The following is a 19508-nucleotide window of genomic DNA, read 5'->3' on the forward strand; positions in this document are numbered from 1 at the left end:
CGGTGTTATTTCTTAGCATATTTACCCTCCAAATCGCTCCACACAGTGGATGGAGATCAAGTGAGGAAGACTTGCTCTAAAAAGAGACAAAGTTATCCGGGCAAAACTTTTAGACCTAGGAAGATGTATGAGATAGAGTCACATCCCAAGTCTATACATAACTTTGATAAGGGTAATTGATCATTAAACTTTGTATGGCAGTCTAATTCAAAAACTTTTTCATAATGCTGGAAGAAATATAGATCTGATGCAACGACGCCCAGACAAAGGACTTGAGCAGCCGGATCCTTTATTCTTAAGTCTGTTTAACCTCTTGGGAGGATCCTGCAATGAATATGTTCTTTTGGTGGTCTAGAACCTCGTCCACCACGAAAATCTTCTTGCCCAATAAAAATTCAGTGAGCCCAAGATCAGACATCCATTAAGTAATAGCTTGCTACCCACTCATATTTTGTCTGATATAAAGAATATAAATCTAAGGGTTAAAGGAAAAGCTAATTTGTCAGCTGATAGTATTTTGTATCTTTTCAACCGATCTGATAATGATTACGTAAATCAAATAAAACAGCGCAGAAAAATTTCATACCACACTATATATACATAATAATAATTAAAATTTGTTCGTATCTAAAGTATTTCTTTAATTTATTTAGAAACGAAGGCCTAGAGTCTAGACACAGCAATAATATGAAGAGTTGATATCGATATAATCAATTTGTACACACAAAGATAAATTTTAAAATGATGTCAACATAGTGATGGGAAAATTTTCTAGGACTGGAATTGGGTAACGGTATTTTGATTCCCAAAAAAAGAGGACATGTGCCTCGAAAGATGTTGATTTGAGAAAGTGGACATGGCTTTACCTAACAAAAACAAAGATTTACACTGTATATTATTGTCAGTTCTCAATGTTTCCGCTTCTTTTTTCCTTATCACTTATCAGTGTTCCTAATGTTGATTGTTTGAGTTCAAATTAGCTCTTGTTAAGCTAAAAATGATCGGATTCAATCAAACGGAGAAAATGATAAAACAAATTATATCAAGACAAAGACAATAAAACTGATAAACAGCGGGTCACTATCTGCTAAAGAAATTGCGGATTGTCATCTAAAAATATTTCAAGGCTCCAAGATTTCATTGATCATCCTACCATAGAGTGTTGTATTGTTCACATGACAACATCATTTAATTAGAATAGAAATTGTGTTGTTAATTTTGTTAAAATATTTTTGTAATTTATATTAAGAAGAATGAGTACATTATGGGGTATACTGAATGCAAAATTTCTAGAAATCCCGGTCTACAGATCTCAAAAGTTACATTTAGAAAAATATATTTTAAAATCTGAAAAAAAAGATTTGTCAATTTGATGTATTTATTATCAAATAGCACGTTCTATTAAGGTGGGTCGTACTATTTATTTTTTTGAGCACCAAAAATTAGCTGTGTTTTTATATGTATTTTGCATGGAAAATCCAAAAATGAAATTTTTAGAACGATTAAAAAACTCTTAGCTAAATCAATATTAGTTTGAAAGTATGTTGAGTAGTGTTATTTACATTTATTTTTTTAAGATAAGCTTTATAACATTGATACATATTAGATATAATTGAATATTATAAATTCATGCTTTATGTAGTACGTAAAAAAAATCAAAATAGAAATAATTTTTTAAATGTTAATCCCAAGTTATTAATTTATTCTGAAAAATTATTCAATTTAACTTATTAATACAGTAATTTACTTATGGAAAATGTATGCTGTTTTGAGTAATTACAATATTTTGTATGAAATGTAAGTTAAATACTACCTTGAGTACATAGTTAAACAATAGATTTTAAAAGATTATAAGAAGTTTGGGAAACTAAAAATCAGCAGTCTTCCGCGTCATAAAAAGTACATAGAAACTGTCCAGTTAAAAAATTAAGTGTTTTCTTTACAGATCCTGGCCCAAATTATAGATTTTGTCGAGTGAAGCAGAATAAAAATCACTAATGATAAAAAGAGGTAAAATCAAACCTCTCATTGGGGTAGAGCCCGAGAGCTACTGGTGTCTAAACTACCAAAAGATGAAAGAGAGGGGTTTCGATATGACTTAGTGGGACATTGGAGGAGACTCGACAAATATCAACACAAAGATGAAAGTTGGAGTTATGCATAAATTAGAACTACACATTAGAAGAAAGCTGGTATGGTTGGTGCGCAACTTACAAACCAGTGAACTCCCTCTACGTTGTCTTACTGTTGCCTTTGATGGCCCAACTATCTCAGACCATAAATTATCTGGGCAGATAAGAAAACTTCTTAATTATGTTACAGAATTGGATATAAATCCAATGAAACCCGGATATATGTTGGCCTGCCTTTAATAACGTACAGTCAGAAACGGAGTGCTTCCTTAAAGGATATACCTGTTAGAGGTAGGAACAATCAACCACAGCCGTCGGTTCTCCACAGTCAACATACTTCTTAGCCTTTGGGTGTCAAAGCACAGACTTAAAAAAAAAAAGTAACTGATGAATCTGTAATTCGTTGTAGAATAGTGAATCACTCATTTAGACAATGTTTGGCTCTCAGGATTAGAATGTGGAAATAAGCTTGACTATCATGGAACAGAGAGACCCAGACACTCAGTTGGAGGACTCTTCTGTCAAGCCCAGAAGAACACTCATCATCAACTGTGATACTTCCATGATTGGTGACTTGATATTCTGTTCAGAAGATGTATCAGAACCACCATTCACCAGTATTCTAGGCACTTTAGAGGTGATAAAATTCATCGATATCCCTATTAATGTACCCAACTGGCCTTCCCACACACAGATTGTTAAAAGCGCAGTGAAAATGGTGACATAAGCCTTCGCACCTTACTTCTTGTACAAAAAGAGAGATTAAGGGATTAGTGCACGAGAAGGCTAAAGTCAAAAAATGATTCAAAGTAGGACTTGAGCAACTGGACATTATTTATACATACATAATTGTTCCTTTTTTTTTTTTTTTTGTTTTGAACATTTTTTTATAGGTTAAATACACAAAAAAAATAAACACCCCTTAATTTTGATTTTGGAAAAAATAAGAAGTACAGCTCACCCTAAAGTTCTATGCATATAGGTATATCATGTCACTATTTAGGGGTGACGCAGAATTATATTTTGGGAGAGGCTTTATTTTTAGGTGGTTACAATGAAAATTTCTGGATGTGGCTAGAGGGATCCACTCCCGAAGTCCGGCCTTTCAGTACATAGGGTTGGATTCACTGATTGAGACAGAAAAAAAAAATTGTTAGAAAAAAAGTGACATTTATTCTATAAAGCAAGTTAAGATAACCAGGGCTACGGAATTGGTAAATAAAATACTCAATTATTTTGAATGTAACCGACTTCAACTCCACGACTCCGACTCCAACAAACATTTTTTTAATAATATATTTTATAGCCTATATAGTAATATAGTCATTTGAGTCTAGAGACTATAAATATAGGTCTAATTTATAGGTTGTTGTGAAAATATTAGAGGTGTGAGTATTGGAAAAAAAGGAGAATAAAGTTGAAATTTACACAGTTGATATGACAGCAATGTACTCGGGGACAGTGAAGGAAATTAAACAATCTATAAAAAGTACACAACAAATTATTGAAGAATTTCTCCCTCGTATCAGGTTTGACAGTTAACTTTCAAAAATCAAAAATTGTGTCTAGCTGTGGAGGAGGGTTAAGTATGAAGAACTTTGAAATGGTTCCGGCCTTAAAATATTGGGTATTCTGATGACATTGGAAGAGAGTGACACAATTGAGAACCAAAGGAAAATTGAACAACAAATAAGAAGTGGAATATCGATAAATGCAACTCTAATTTGAAGAAATATCCCTGCTAGAATTTATATACTGAACCGATCAAATACTTTTGGAAATCATTGATTTTTTCTTGGTTGAGAAGACTGTTTGACAGGAGCACCTTTTGAAACATCACCTGGTGGAAAAAATCGGAAGTGAAATTGATTTAATAAAAAGAGGAGGCCCTGAGGAAATTATTGAAATGCTGAAGACGATAAAGCAAAGCTACCATAAGCAAAGACATATCTTAGAAAGTTATCCCACTTATGAATTGGCAAGATCCTGTGGAGAAAAATCGGAGGTTTATTTACTTGGCTGGAACATCCATCAAAGAGAAGCGTTGGTGAAATCTTCCTTCAATAGTGGGATTAATCTAACTGAATGTCAAAAAATGGAAAGGCGAAGAGTTATAAAAAATATTGAGTCTCACAGGCGTGAAATAAGTCCCAGAGACATCTTTTTCAAAGCATAAAAGTGATTAAAAATCGTACAAGTAGACAAATCGATCAAAACGCAATACTTTCAACATATTAATCGCAAGCGAGACTCAGTGAAAGAGGAAGCACCAACTCACAAAATCCTTAAAAGTCTATCGAACGGAAACTTAAATTATTTCGCTGATTGGTTTAAGTATAGAGTTTTCACTTATATGCTTACGACGAGAAGTATTTATGGAAAGAAACCAGAAGAAAGACTTTGTCTTTACTGCAACGCCTGTTTAGAGACACCGGTTCATTTTTTGTCAGAATGTGAAGGCACAAGAGATATAAGAAGCAAGATATATCTCATTGTTTTCCATACGTATGGAGTTATTTTCTTTCAAAGACACTTTTCTTTTATTTACATCAAGATGAAATTAATGTTTTTATTACAAAAGTTTTCATCATTTTATACAAACTTAGAAGTGATCGAACTCCAATAACATATAATTTTATTCAACATAAAGAAGCAATTTTTACATCTACGAAAACAAACACAAACGACTATTATTTCAAGGATAATTTAATGTTTATGTTTAATTTATTTATTATTCACCGTTCCTTTTATATTTACAAAGCAATTACGTAAATAAATATACATGAATAAATATTATAGCTTAAAGTTATTGCTTCATATAAGAACTTTCAGAAATTTCTATCAAAGAGGTCAGTTGAAAAATAAAGCACAAAATAGCCTATTTCAAGCAAGCAGTCTTTTCCATCATACAACCCATTCTATACAGAAAGTGCGTAATTTCATCCGGGCACATTGAATAAATGTTATCATTCAAGCCACATCCCCGCCTTTTAGGGGAAAAAATCCCCTCAGTTTGGACTACTGATTGAAACCCCGAATGAAAATACTGTGAAATATGTTTTGGCCTTGTAATTACTTTGCTATTGGTAATAATCTTTTTTTTATCTCAGAAACTGAATATTTTTTATGTCTGTGTAAATTCTTAAATCTTCTGTTTAAATCACTCTCATCCATAAATTTGCCATTATTATCCTTCTCGACTATTTCTACTATTCTAAATGAATTAACAGTATCTATCGTAAAGTTCGAGTAAATAGAGAGCTAGAATTCAATCATTTTTCTACTTCGTTGTGATACATCTGTTTTTCCCTTTTCCTTTCCCGAAAACATTCCGAAGCAAAAGTTTGAATAACTCGAGATAGAACATGTATTGCTTGTTTTGTGTTGAATTTTGAATTAGAACATTGAATAAGATTTTTTTTAATTTTTACTCTAAATTTTTCTTGGCCAAGAATCCATCTTGATAAAATAAATAAACGCCGTTTCAAATGACAATAGAAACGGATCTCTATTAGTTTATGATCAGATGCTGGCTCAGGTATATCTGTCTACAGTTTTGTTTATGTTTTATGACATCAACGTCAGGTCAATTCGAGAAGACTCTTTGTTTCTTTGCCATGATAAGTTCTCTTCTGGAAAGTATTTTTTTAAGATGCCCACCAAATTAAATCTCAGACAAAGCTCACCAAAAACTTTTGAATTTGGATATTGTCTTGTCAAGCCGTCAAGATAAACGTTCAAGTCTCCCATCAATATAAAAGGAAACGGGTCTTTCTTTTGAATATTTATGATAGATTAGAAGAAAGGAGTTGACAACTCATTTGGTCCATATGTATTAATTACAGAAAACGTCACTCCATTGATGGGCATACATATTTTATTCTAGTCACTCTTAACGGAGTAACCCTTTACAAAAATAACATTACTAACTTTTTTTGCCTCGATTTCCTATCTCTTCCGTCCCTGGTGTTTAAATAAAGTATTTTTTAATGCCCATAGTCGATTTAAAATCATTAGATAATGGTTCGAAATAGAAATCCGTGATTCTTGTCTGTTTTAGATTAAGAGAATATAAAGGCCCCAGATCTTCATTCATACTGATAGATTTAGAAATAAAGATTTGTTTGACTTGTGTTTGAGTGCATAATTTTATTTAAAAGAAAAGTAACAAAAAGGCGATAAAATCACACTGATTTAATTTTGCCTTTGTATTTTTTATTTTTTTAAATGAAAGCTTCATTATAAGAACATAAAATGGAAAAAAAGACAGGAGTGTTCGACTATAAATCAAGAAGTACCAGACTCAGAGCTCTTTGACCGTCTCTTCTCTCTTACAGGGAAAAGATTTGTATCAATTTAATAATAATTTTTTGAGTATGTTCTTTTGTTTTGTGTAGTTTGATACTGTATTGTGTTGTGGTTTTATTTTTTCTTTCAAATTGTTTTCAAGATGACCTACTTGTAGGTATATTAGATTGTAAATAAAGTTGTAAATGTGTACAAAAAAAATGGATTTCATGGGGAGGTTCTCAATAGACAATAGCATATAAAATTATAATTGTAGTGAAAGACTCGTAAGGGAGATAGTTCTAGCGGAGAAAAATAAAAAAAAGAGAATATGAACCTAGAAACACTTAGTGTTGTTTTATTAAAGGATTGGGAAATAGATGCTTGAGGCGAATTTTGGTGGAAAAATCTAGTAAGTCGGTGTTTTTGGGCCAGATAGAAGGAAAGATTGTACGACAGGACATCAAGATCACGGCTATACAGCTATTAAGTAGTCTGGGGAGTTGTTTGGTTAGAGTACCTATACGATACATTTTTTATATGAATGCAGCGAGACAGGCAAAATTTCACCATTTGACTCTAGTGATAGATTGGAAACATAAAAGATTTATTTAAGTAAAGAGTTTCTGTTATATTTATAACAGTCAAGAAAGGGAATTAATTAAGTTTATCATTTAATAAATTGCAAGTATTTTATTTAAATTTAGATGTACCAAAAAAAACATGTCAAGATAATTTAATTTTAACCGTTAAGAATATGATAAATGTGTTATTAGATTGTGATAATAATATGAATGAAGTAAAATATATGTCAAATGGATCAAAAGCTATATATTGGTAATACATTCCTAAGTTTCTTAAAATAATTTATGTACTCGTAACAACAACACAAACAACTTCTCACTTCAACGTTACTCTGATGACATTGACAATACTGGCATGGCTAGTGGCTATGCTTTACCCAACATAATAAGTTAGTCTTTGAAGCTGTTCAGGAATTATGATGGTATCGACCAAGGTTATACCATAACGCGTGTACGACTGATGTTTGACGTCCGCCACGCTTTTTAATATTGACGTCATCGTGTATGAGTGATTGCGTGTTTTGTCAATATCTGTCTTTCTGGCGCAGTAGTTGGTACTATACATCAAATTGAAAATTGAAAATAGGTTTAATTTTTGATGTCTTCCACATTTTTACTTATAATCAAATAAAATACAGTGATGAGTGACTGATGACGCTGGGCAATGTCAATAATAAGAGAATTTTTGCCTAAATGTATTCAAGTGAAATACTGAATACACATAATAAAAGTAATACTTAAATCATCCAACAATACTTCAATTTATAAAAATATTCATGTGATCACAATTTAAAAAAAAATATATTTTACGAAATAAAAAATTTTAGTAGACAAATTTCAACACTCTACTTCTTTATATACGAGTATATCTAACCAGTATCCCATTCTAATAAAAACTTCCATCATTGATATTGATCTCTTGACCATCTTCTCCATTCCTTGAGATATTGCCTTCTTATTAGTCCTTGCCACGTACATGACTGATTTTATTTTTGCTCTCAAGTCTTCTATTTTGTATTTTTCTGGGTGATTTGACGCCAATGACAACTAAGCCATCACCCTCCGTGATTCCGCACTTCCATTTTTTCTCTACTATCTCCCTTACTCTGTTAGTTAATTGTCACACGGGCGTTCGTGTGAGAAAGGAAGGATAGATAGAAGAGGTGCTCTTAATTTTCAATTGCCAAGGCATAGAAAGTGCAGTATTTATTCCACACTGATGATTTATTAGTATAAAGTGAGGATGTAGGTATTCGATATCGGAACCACTTTTGTTCATAAGAAGTAAAAGGGGTCCCCAATACTATATTCGGATCCTAAAATCCCCAGTCTACCGCAGCGCTACCTAATAATTTATGTCCAACCTCAGTTTTTGCCATTTTTTTCTTGAAGCCATCCAGCTAACGAGAGATAAAAAGTTAAGACCGAACAAGGGTGTATTCCATGTCAAGTGTAATCACTTGGAAATTTTTGACATGTCCATTTGTTATCAAAAAATTAGAATGGGATCACCTTCATTTAGGCCTATAACTGGCAATGGTCCTAATCGCCAGAATTGTAAATTGTAAACTTTCTAACTTTTAATATTTCATCATCTTACCATATACGTATGCATTTATATCATTCATCATATTTATCAAAATAAAATAATTTATTATTGCAAAAGACTTAAATATATGGTCTGTTAAAGGTATTATATTATGCAATGCAGAGTTTGGATTCTATTAGTTTTATATTTACCCAGAGTAGGTGACTGATTTCTAATGAACCACTGACTCCACTCTCGACTCGGCTGTGTCGCTGTATTCCCGAACTCTAAGGGATGTCAGGCATAAATGCATGAAGCTGCTGGAACTCCTGCTATGGTTTTTGCAATGCTCAGCATCTTGAAAAATTCCGCTCAGTTTTGTAGTATGCCAGCGTACAAAAATCACACTTCTTTCATGTTATATACTTAATAAACAAACACGAGTGACTGAATCGTTTTCGTGATTTGATTATTGTATGGGCGGAGAAGTTTCTCTCTTAAATGACCATCCGCTTGTTCTTTACTATGACTGGAAGCGAATCGGCAGGGATATAAAAATCCGCATCGTGACATCAGGTTTAAAAATGTTTTACAACTTTTGTATCGATCTGCACAGCCGTCGGGAAAGTAATATATATTTTTTATTCGAACGTGGCCTTCAAAATCTTATTAGTTTGCGCTGGGACAATTGTTACTCTACTACTTTATACCTTAGCAATGTTGTCTGGCTTTGTCATAAAATGATTCCCCAAAATTTTGGATTGGATGTAATTTACTAATAAGTTCTAATCTATCGGTCGTTCTCCAATGCTGAAATTGTACTTTTTTCCTACAAGTGGTAGAACAATTTTTCCTTATATGAAAAGATTACGAATATTCAAGTTGGAGGGGATCGAAGGGATGAATAACAAAGAATTTCATTATATATTTTTTTTTAAATAAGACGAAATTTATTTCTATAGCAATGATGATATTCTCCAGTTATAAGCCCCATTGAGATCTCTAATTTTTTGTACACACAAAGAATATTTTAGATACAAGAAGAAGTTAAATCGGTCTGTTCTAAATACAGTTATGGCGACTCCCAAAAGGGCCCTTGTACCTCCACAAGTTTATAACTTTACACATCTTGTTTCTTTGATGGGATGGATACCCGGAGCGAAAATTATCAAAATAGGTGATGTTTATAGCAGAAGGGTGTGTACACCTGACATGGAATACCCCTACCAGCTTAATCTTATTGATAGAAGTAGTGAAACCAAGCCATATCATACTTGATTAAAAGATCAATTGAATCTCAAGTATTCTGGTTCTTGCTTTCACAGGATTACTAAGATATAAATGTTATAAACGAAAAAAATATAAGTCAATTTATATGAAAGAGGTAACAATCTGTTGTCTTAACGTTTGTCAACTTCCAACGGCCCTGCACTATCATAATAAGCACAGCACAGACTAACGAGACGCGCGTAGTCGAAGAGGAAATTAATTTATCATGTATAATTTGTATGCTGCCCATCTCATTCTAAGAAGTCGTCCTACTTTTACTATATAAGTATATGTGTCCAAATCTTAAATGTAAATTAATTGATTCATATAAATCCCACTAAAAGGTTGAAGCATTTCGAATCAAAAAGACGCTCTAAAGTAGCTTACGGTACTCATCAGCGTCAAACATTGAACGAGTAACCGCTATTCTACATGAAAAATATTATTATTTTCAGTAGTAAAATCGGATAAAAAGTAGTGAAGGATAGAGCATATTTCAATCGAGAGGTAAATTCAAAATGACATGAAATTTTTTGATTTATTTTGTCCATTTATTTAATTTTAGAGATGCTATTGAGATAAGAGTCTTAAGAGCTTGTAATTATCAAAATACCTTCAACAGTCTAATATAAAACTATATATATGTATATGTTTTATACGACAAAATGGATTACTTTTAAGCATATAAATTTATATATCATTTCAAATTTAATGAAGGATTTGCGCGCGTGGTGAATGGAGAAGTGAAAAACATTCCTATTAGAAGTTAATAAATTCGAGTTTCATTGTTGTTTGCAATCTTCCTTGCTCTGAACTTCATTATCAGATCCAAATTCTTCATCATCTTCATCATCATCGTCGTCGTCGTCGTTGGACTCATCTTCAACGTCGCCATCGTCTTCTAATGCTTCACCTACAGGTCATAAGACATATTTAGTTTAAATAACTGAAAAATACAAAGGCTCATGCAATGAAACGAGGATTAATGATTTAAATGAACTATTTTGACGACTACTTCGCTCAACCCTTCATAAATTCAAAATACTATTTACGACCCTCTCGCGAGTTATAATACTGAACAAAAGCATACCAGTGAAGTAGAGAACAGCTCTAGGGATGATTTTTTCACGAATGTAATGTCCAATTTCGAAGTCCATTGATATAAGATCCTGTAAATTTGTTTCAATTTGCGCATTAGGATCTTCGGGAATCTCTGGAGGATTAAAGAAGTTAAAGAAGCTATCGGCTTGATCCGTATCAACGGTAGAACGAACAGTGCCCTTGCTTGCATGTTTCTGAGTTTTAACTACTTCCTTGTCAGTAACATTTTTACCAGGTTTCCAATCAATGTTACAGCCAACACACTTGTAAATTTCAGGACCTTCAAAACCAAAAGGATCTCCATCCGAAGGTTCACACTTCATAATGTACTCCTTTGTTAATACTTTGTTTGTGAAAAAATCGTTGGGAGAAAAAATGAAATGCAGCGTGAAGCCCTAAAGTAAAAAAAAAAAAAAAAAATGACAAGTTCAATTCATAATTAAAGAAAAGGGCTCATACCATAGGATCTTTTTCACTAAATGTAACCTTTAGATCTTCAAGATGTTTTAAAATGGCTTCATCATGAGTTTGAACCATATCTACTAGAATATCTACGTTGTTGAACACTTTAAGCCAAAACTCAGGAATTCCCTTCGTATTATCGTCAGCTGCCTCCACCACCTCTGGCTTTTTATTGTTTTGTTCGTCAGCTCCTTCTTCGTCTGAATCCTCTTCACTCTCCCATTCACATTCCTCATCATTAGGTTCATACGCACCTTACAAATAAATAGAATAAGATTTTAAAAGAGATCCATGATGATCGCATCGTCCCTACCTGTAGTTATTTTATTTCTAAGCTCATATAAGGGAGTGTATCTTTCCTGATATTTACATTCAAGTTGGTGAACCTCTCTATAGAATTCAGCTTCAATCTTTGTCGTTTCAAATTGAAGCTTTTTAAGACTTTTAATTCTTCTTTTTACTGAAGGAGGGAGATTCTGAAAAGAAAAAAAGAAATATTGAAGAAAGAACTGTTGACGATTCACTCAATAATAATTGAGCCGCAAAAAATGTAATCCACACGAGGTACAGTATCTTTATAAAGTAAATCAGAACATTAAAACCTTTACTAGGTGTGTACTAATTGTATCAAGTGTCAGGGGAAAATGGTATTGGGATCATAATCATCATGGCAGTTAATAGAGTTCAGAAATAGGGAGCCAAATGGAAAGGTCCGGGTGATGGATGACAAGTTATTTCATTGTGCTGTCCACTTGGACTTGTATCCATCATCATAGGAGTTCCAGTACGCATTACGTAAGAACACGTGTTTCTCAGCAAACACTAAGCTCTTACAAAGGACGAGTCAATTCTTCAAAATTAAGATTTTAAGGAGTTAATAAGGAAGGAACGTTCATAACAAGCTTATAAGGGAACAAAGCCTCCATCACAAATGCATAAAAAGTGAGAAAAATAAAGGAATTCCATGGAATAATGTATTCCACACTTCGACCACTACACTCAAAAACCTCCTCGTTTTTTAGCGCCATCTCTTTCTTTCAATGACCGCGTGTTCAATAAAAAAGAAAGAGAAGCCAAGTGTTCCATGATGAGAATAGTTACCTTTAAATCGTCAAGAGAGTTGAAAAACTGACGAAATACCGACATTTCCGCAGGAACCTCCACAGGAGTAGTATTATCCGGATCACCCATATTTTATCAACGTATTTCACTCCTTAAAACTACTACTGAGCAGAAGCAACTACGTAGTCCTTGTCGTCGTGTGACTCTTCTTCTTTTCAAGTTAAATTCGCGCTCCTTCTCTTAAGCAGCAAAAGAGCGGCAATATTAAGTTGCCAACAGCCTTTCAAAAAACATGAATTTATGTAGTAGCTAGAGGAAAAAGGAAGATCAAAGCGACATCTACTTACTACTATTCTTATTACTTTACTCACTCCAATGTAATCGTAGTAACATGATTCAAATATCTTTTACGATATTACTAATATGTAAAAGATGTTCGAATCATGTTCTTCTCGGAATAAAATATATTAAAAGAACCTAATTTTTAATCGTTAAGAATAATATTATTTCCCAAAATTCAATATATATATATATGCAAAAGGGAATTCTTGCTCTAAATGTAAGGGATCCAGGGACGTCCGCACCATTATATGTATATATATACTTTTTTTTTTTTTTTTTTGTGGGGGGCTTGATTAAATCATAAAAAAGTTTCTTAATAACCTGTTCTATAGAAAATGAATCGTTAAATTGATTTGGGGGAGGCTAATTATTTTCCATATTAATGATTTTTTTAAATTTCTAATTTGGGAGGGACTATAGCTTAACGCACCTGGGATCACCATTCATCATAGTGGTTAATAAACATCATTCTAAAAGAATCGAACGTACATAAAATCACAAACAGATTAAGGATATGTATTACACGTTATTATTTTTAATATACAACGCAATCTTTTTTTCAAAAAGGAAGTAGTGAAACATTGGCCAAAATCAGTTGGTAGTTTGTCCATTCTTCCCAACTATGTAATTATTATTCAATAATTTTTGGGAATTGTTCACAGCTTAAAAGGAGCTAATACATCGACAGCTGACAACAAAATACCGGGTGTGTTTGTGAGGTACGACGTACAAAGAAAATACGTAACACCGTGATTAATAAATAATATTGTTTGTTATCATCAGCAGAAGCACGAGGCATTTATATAATTCTCTTTTCAAAAAATAATAATAAAGTTGACCCATGTCGCTCAGTCATGACTCATGAGATCAACGTGTCCAATAAACATAATACCGGCCGGTAGTTGGATTTTATATGAATTGATTCTTCTTTTTTAATAGTAGAGCTGGAGATTATAATATTATTCCGTATTTGTTCCTCCGCTGCCTAATAATAAATTATGGATCATTAATTGAGAATGAAAATGAATTCTTTTACTATGAAACATGATACACATCAGGTTGATTTTTGCAATTACATATTTCAAGAAAAAAGAAGTGAGGGTTTCTTTCTACCTAGTTCACTTTAAATGGAAAGAAAGCAACTGAATATGAATTTCCAACAACATGGAGTTAACGCCCTTTAAAACGTAAGGATTGTAAATAATTGTAAAAATGTATATATTATTGTTAATATACCTTAAAAAAATATTATTTGCTCTATAACTATCTGCAGAACATAATAATTTATAATATGTAATGCAAAATAAAAGATGCAAAGAGATAAGTATTCCAGATATCCCTTTAGTATTCTGCCTTGCATTGATACTAAGAGGCTCCCTCAGCTCTTACACGCAAAATTGATCTAATATCCAAAGCGAGTTCATCAAATGAATGTATTAATTATGATTTTATATCGACAGTGCCAATTTTAAGTGGGAGCACTGCAGACAAGTGGCCCTAGCCTGTATCCTTATTGAAATATACTTTCTTGAAATAAAAACCAGAATTAAAACTATTTAATTCAACTTTTTATATATCTCCCATTACAAATTCTTTAACGATGTAAATTCTCTTAATTTCGAAGAGAACGTCCCGCACGTTTTTCTTTGATGAAAGTAGGAACTGTGCCTCAACCAAATTAGAGGAAGTCTTTCTAAATTACAAATATTTGCCCATCCGTAAGTTTTGGGACATGTCTACGGATGAAAATAATATTATAATGGAAGAGGGTCCGGTTTTTTGTTGTTGCTTCCTTAAAATATGTTTTTTTTTTTATTTTCCAAAGCTAGTATCATTATTCAGAGAGAACATATAAAATAATTATAATATAATAGCGTCAAAAACGAAAAGTAACGAGGAGGATTTGTGGCGGAGTTATAAGAGTAAATACTTGTTGGACTCTGTGTATAATTGAGGATCGAAATAGGCAGTGATGAAAATCCAGTGTAGAATAGAGCTTAAAAAAAAGAAAAGAAACCGAAAATAAATATGGTAATATTTTGTCAGGGTGACAATTTGAAGAATGTTTTGGAGGAGAGAAAGAATAATGTTCATGACTAGTAATGTCCAAATAATGCATAAAAGTGGAGCTAAATATGTAAATAAATCTGGTAAAATAGGATGTATTCTGGTAATAAACAAATATATAATTAAAATGTATCAATCAAGGAGGTTCTTGTTCAATTGTATTATCATTTGGTGCGGCTTGGCATCGTCTTCTTCGCGTACTTCTCCAAAAAGTATCTGAACTCCCTGTTGTTGATCTTGGCAAGGGGAATATTAACTAAGACTTCACTAGGTCAGTATTGAAGACGCCATTGCTATTATCACTGGAGGGGATGATCTTGAGGATTTTTGTGCCTGGCGCACTGTCTATGCTTTTCTATGGCACACTTCCAATTGGCTTGAGTGCTAAAGTTGCAATGCAAATACTTTGTTTCAGGCACTTAAGTCCAAAATCTTGGTCCCAACGGGCTTCTTAATGATCACTGAGGGGTCCACTATCTTAGGCATGGTCAATAGAAAAAATGGATCGCAAAAAATATAAAAAGCTTTAGTGGCAGGATAGGGAAAAAATATATTTTTGAATATCCAAGTACTTTTCCCTTTATGGCGCCAATGGATTCATCCCTTTATTTTTTTCTTCTCTTTCTCCTCCAATAATTACACTCAATCCTCCATTTTCTCTAATAATATAATATGTTTTTATTTTGCAGCTGAACTTCCAGAGTACTTGCTAGACGGACTACATGAGGACTTCATCTACGTTTTGTTAGTCATGTTCCAGTCTGATAACATCGAGGAAAGATTCGGCTGTTACCAACAACTTAGCAGACGAAACTACTATATCGGTGTCAGATATATTCTGTAGGCAAAAGAAACTTTCTGGTTTTTATCTTCCTGTATATTCGTTTATGTATTTAAGTACTGAGTTTTATGTATTATAAATAGTGTCGTCTTATGTAAATATATTTAGAGTATAGTTGGAATACACATGATCATATAAACAGTGTGTAGTATCATTCCTCCACGCCATTTCTTCCTCTCATCTCTCCCGGTCATCCTGGATCTCTCCTATTATAAAGAAGTTTGACTCTCTCGTTTGTCAAGACGCAACATTGGCGACGAGGATGGGATCAGGATCACGTGACCTCCCTGCTGTGGGATCGTCGGCGAAGCTAGCCCTGTTGGAGTTGGGTAGCCCTTTTTCGTCGATGGGGAGAACGCTCGTTCGACTACGGAAGGCGGAGCAATATGGACTGTGCCTATGTTTGGGCCTCGTGGAGGAAGGAAGAGAACCTTGGTCACTTTCAAGAAGTGAAGTGTGTGTCCGGGTCCGGGACCACATAATTAACAATGGATTTATTCCTACACAATTTTGGTTCTCCTCTGTTCCTACTCTCCCGTTCACATCATTGGTTGATGGATGTGGAACGGTCTCTCTTGTGGATCATCCCGAGTTGGATGAGGGTACATCGAGCAAGATGTCTCCCAGGGACGAGCAGGGTGCTCGGGTCCTTAAAACCTCGACAAGGGTGAGTGTTGTTTCTCCCAGGGACGAGCAGGGTGCTCGGGTCCTTAAAACTTCAACAAGGGTGAATGTTATTTCTCCCAGGGACGAGCAAGGTGCTCGGGTCCTTGAAACCTTTATGAGGAGTATTGTTCTCCTTTCTCCGGTGCGCGTGCTGAGAGCACGGCACGTCTATGGAGATAAACTTTTAAAATACAAGGAAGAATGCTTTGTCCTCGCCTGGACATGGATGGAGCGGATCTATAGGCTGCTGTTCATGGAGAGGAACCTGTTTAAGCACCGCCATGGATTTGGTGCTTGGGGGGTGATGTTATGTATTTAATATGTCCTTTCTGGTTTTTATCTTCCTGTATATTCGTTTATGTATTTAAGTACTGAGTTTTATGTATTATAAATAGTGTCGTCTTATGTAAATATATTTAGAGTATAATTAGAATACACATGAGCGTATAAACAGTGTGTAGTTTCATTCCTCCACGTCCTTCTTCCTCTCATCTCTCCCGGTCATCCTGGATCTCTCCTATTATAAATAAGCTTGCGTCTCTCCCTCGTCAAGACGCAACAAATGGTTACGGGTTACACCGCCTTCTTCCTCAATAAAAATGTTCATCATGCAGATTATTTCTGGTTGTTGGTGACTCTTCACTTCACACTAGTATTAGGCTCGTGGCAGACTCTGAAGAGGAACAAATCTATCTGGGCAAGTTCATTGACATCATGAGCTGAGGAGTGATGTTCACTCCAACATACATGATATTCCTCACGTGTCTCTACGCTCAATGTCTGTTCAGCTTCATTGCCAGCAAACAAGGGAAAAATGAATGCCTCCTCAACGCATCAAAACAAAGAGCTAATTTTATGCAGGAGAGCTCAGAAACTGTAATTGAAGAAATGTTTGGCATGCATAGACTGTGAACAGGGTTACAAATGGGAAAGCATTCTTGGCAAGATTTTTCAAGTCTTTTTCAATGTTATGGGCAAGAACTTGGTCGTTCAACTCAATGATAAAATCAGACAAGAAAACCGAAGGAGAACGTGAACTGAAAGTAAGGCTTTCAAGAAAGATTGTCAAGCTTAAATCAAATTCAATATAAATTTGTAGGCATGGGTTTTCATTTTAATAATTACTGTACACACTCCTATTATTTTTATTCTTGAGTCCTGTGTTATTGCGATGCTATAATTCTTGAACTTTATCACATTATAATATAGGTACCACTAAAATTATCTTTATTGATGTAAAATAATGTGTATAATAAATTCTTTCACATTGTATATGGTGAAAAAAAGAAATTGGGCTTATGTCTATCAATATGCCATACTTTGGAGCGCACCTTTTTAGTCTCTATGGACACCTGACTGTAAAAGCGCGCTCCAGAAAGTGGCTGACAGTTTTAAATAGGAATAGGATGAAGTTTTTCATACCTAATATGATAAGGACGGGTAATTGTTTTTATTAGGAAATAAAAGAGAATTCAAGTAATATATTAACATGTACATAATTAAGTGGAACCTGACTGAAGCCATTCTTACCTGTATTCTGATTTGGAGTCCTTTTTCTCCTCCCCATCAATTAGTTGACTCTCCAAATTCTTGCCCATCACATTGAAGAGAATTAGCCGTGCAAACTACTCCATTTGTGACCTTGTCCGCAAGAATGGCATTCATAGCTTCAAAAGATGAATTAGAACTATCCAGCATTTCTCCCCGAAACGTAATTACAAAAGAAGCTCTTGGATTCGAGGTGTTAAGAAGTGAATCCTTTCTTTCCTGTACGTTGGTGATGAAGCTGAATAAAGAATGAGCTTAAAGACAAGTAAGAAATAGGATATCGGTTGGAGTTGAGAGCCCTGCTCTACTCATAATTTTTATCAACTTAGGCAAGTTAACTTTTTTTCTTTGGATTCAGTCATCAATCTTAAGCCAGTGTTAAATGGAGAGTCATTACCAACCAAAAGAGATCTGCATGATGAACAATTCGTTTTCTTATTGAGAGAGAATGCGAGGTATTCAGCAACAAATATACAATGCATTACTTTCTCCAATTCTGCCCATTTTCTTTAGGTCTGAAGCCTCCCAATCAATGGGAAGTATTTCAACTTTATTCTCGTCTACATCAGTCATCACGTCCTTAATCTCAAAGGTGGTCATACAATGGAATTTTAAGAGACACTTTACCCTGCTTTTCTTTTCTGCCTCCAATATTTCTCTAACACTAATATAATAATTAGCTCCGCTTAGTTGTCAATGCAAGTACTCAGCAAGATCTGCTGCTGCCAAACAAGTATGCTTAGTTACCAAAAAAGTTTCTTTCGTGAGTCCTCTTTCACCACTATCTTCCCAAACAGTGAGTAAGTCGGCAAACTCTTTGAGAAAGAACAAACCAGCACGATTTTCTTTTGTGATGGGTTTGCAATATATTGTCATTTTTCCTCAGCACAACTGTTGGTGTTTTTACATTTAAGATGTTCCACATGGTTCGTACAAATTCAAGAAACTCAACTGTGTCTATCAACTCAGGTCTTTCATTGGAGTAAAACTTAAGGGATCCAATGGTTGATTCATGAAAAATAGAATCGACTAACTGCACGTTCGTCTTTTCCATTGTTGTAGGATGAAGAGACTTCAGAGTAAGTTTATGAGCTTGGCTTACTTTGTACGTGGATTCCTTGTGATAGATCTCTCTAATGTGTCCAAAATTGGGACGTAAAAACGTTTTGGCACCCAGGAAGTTCAGGGGGGGATATTGAAGTATTCTTGCCGCTGAAAACAGTTATAGGTATTTTTGAAATTGTGCACAGAATCAAAGAGGAGAGCACATTGAGATAATTAATTATGGACGTTTTGCAGATGACCAGCACAAAGAAGCTGCAAGTAAAAGTTCCTGTTGGCGGGGTGGTTATCGACAAATAAGGCTACAACAATAAATCCAATTTGGTGTAGTGATGATGACTATATATTGACTAAAGATGAATTCGGCATTTAAATTTGCCACGGGGATCAGAAATACAACATCCATGTATTTTCCCCCAGTAGACTTTATCATAAAGGTGAGGACAGTTTTAGTGGTTTTGTTCTCAGTTTGTAGAAACTTGCCTCTCACAAGCTCTACTCTTTGACCAGAGTAGACCTCATCAATTATGAGAGTCACATTACGTTCTCTTCTGTTG

The 19508-nt window shown here is 34.2% G+C and overlaps 1 protein-coding gene and 2 long non-coding RNA genes across 3 annotated transcripts; 2 read left to right on the forward strand and 1 right to left on the reverse strand.

The window, feature by feature from the left end:
* Window positions 1-10329: 10329 nt before the first annotated feature.
* On the reverse strand, window positions 10330-13447 carry LOC121119617 (nucleosome assembly protein 1-like 1). The gene is made up of 6 exons (XM_040714329.2): window positions 12773-13447; window positions 12465-12705; window positions 11677-11839; window positions 11361-11617; window positions 10891-11296; window positions 10330-10713 (listed from the first exon to the last, which is right to left on the reverse strand). Exons 2-6 carry the CDS (start codon window positions 12552-12554, stop codon window positions 10583-10585), a joined length of 1047 nt encoding a protein of 348 aa, XP_040570263.1. The 5' UTR covers window positions 12555-12705; window positions 12773-13447; the 3' UTR covers window positions 10330-10582.
* A 2797-nt stretch (window positions 13448-16244) lies between these two features.
* On the forward strand, window positions 16245-16662 carry LOC139905668 (uncharacterized). Its single transcript, XR_011780636.1, has 2 exons — window positions 16245-16373; window positions 16434-16662. It is a non-coding gene; the product is annotated as an uncharacterized lncRNA (long non-coding RNA).
* A 1354-nt stretch (window positions 16663-18016) lies between these two features.
* LOC139905667 (uncharacterized) lies at window positions 18017-18543 on the forward strand. Its single transcript, XR_011780635.1, has 3 exons — window positions 18017-18154; window positions 18219-18344; window positions 18403-18543. It is a non-coding gene; the product is annotated as an uncharacterized lncRNA (long non-coding RNA).
* Window positions 18544-19508: the final 965 nt, after the last annotated feature.

Source organism: Lepeophtheirus salmonis, chromosome 6 (genome assembly GCF_016086655.4).
Source record: "Lepeophtheirus salmonis chromosome 6, UVic_Lsal_1.4, whole genome shotgun sequence".
Taxonomy (NCBI): Eukaryota; Metazoa; Arthropoda; class Copepoda; order Siphonostomatoida; family Caligidae; genus Lepeophtheirus; species Lepeophtheirus salmonis.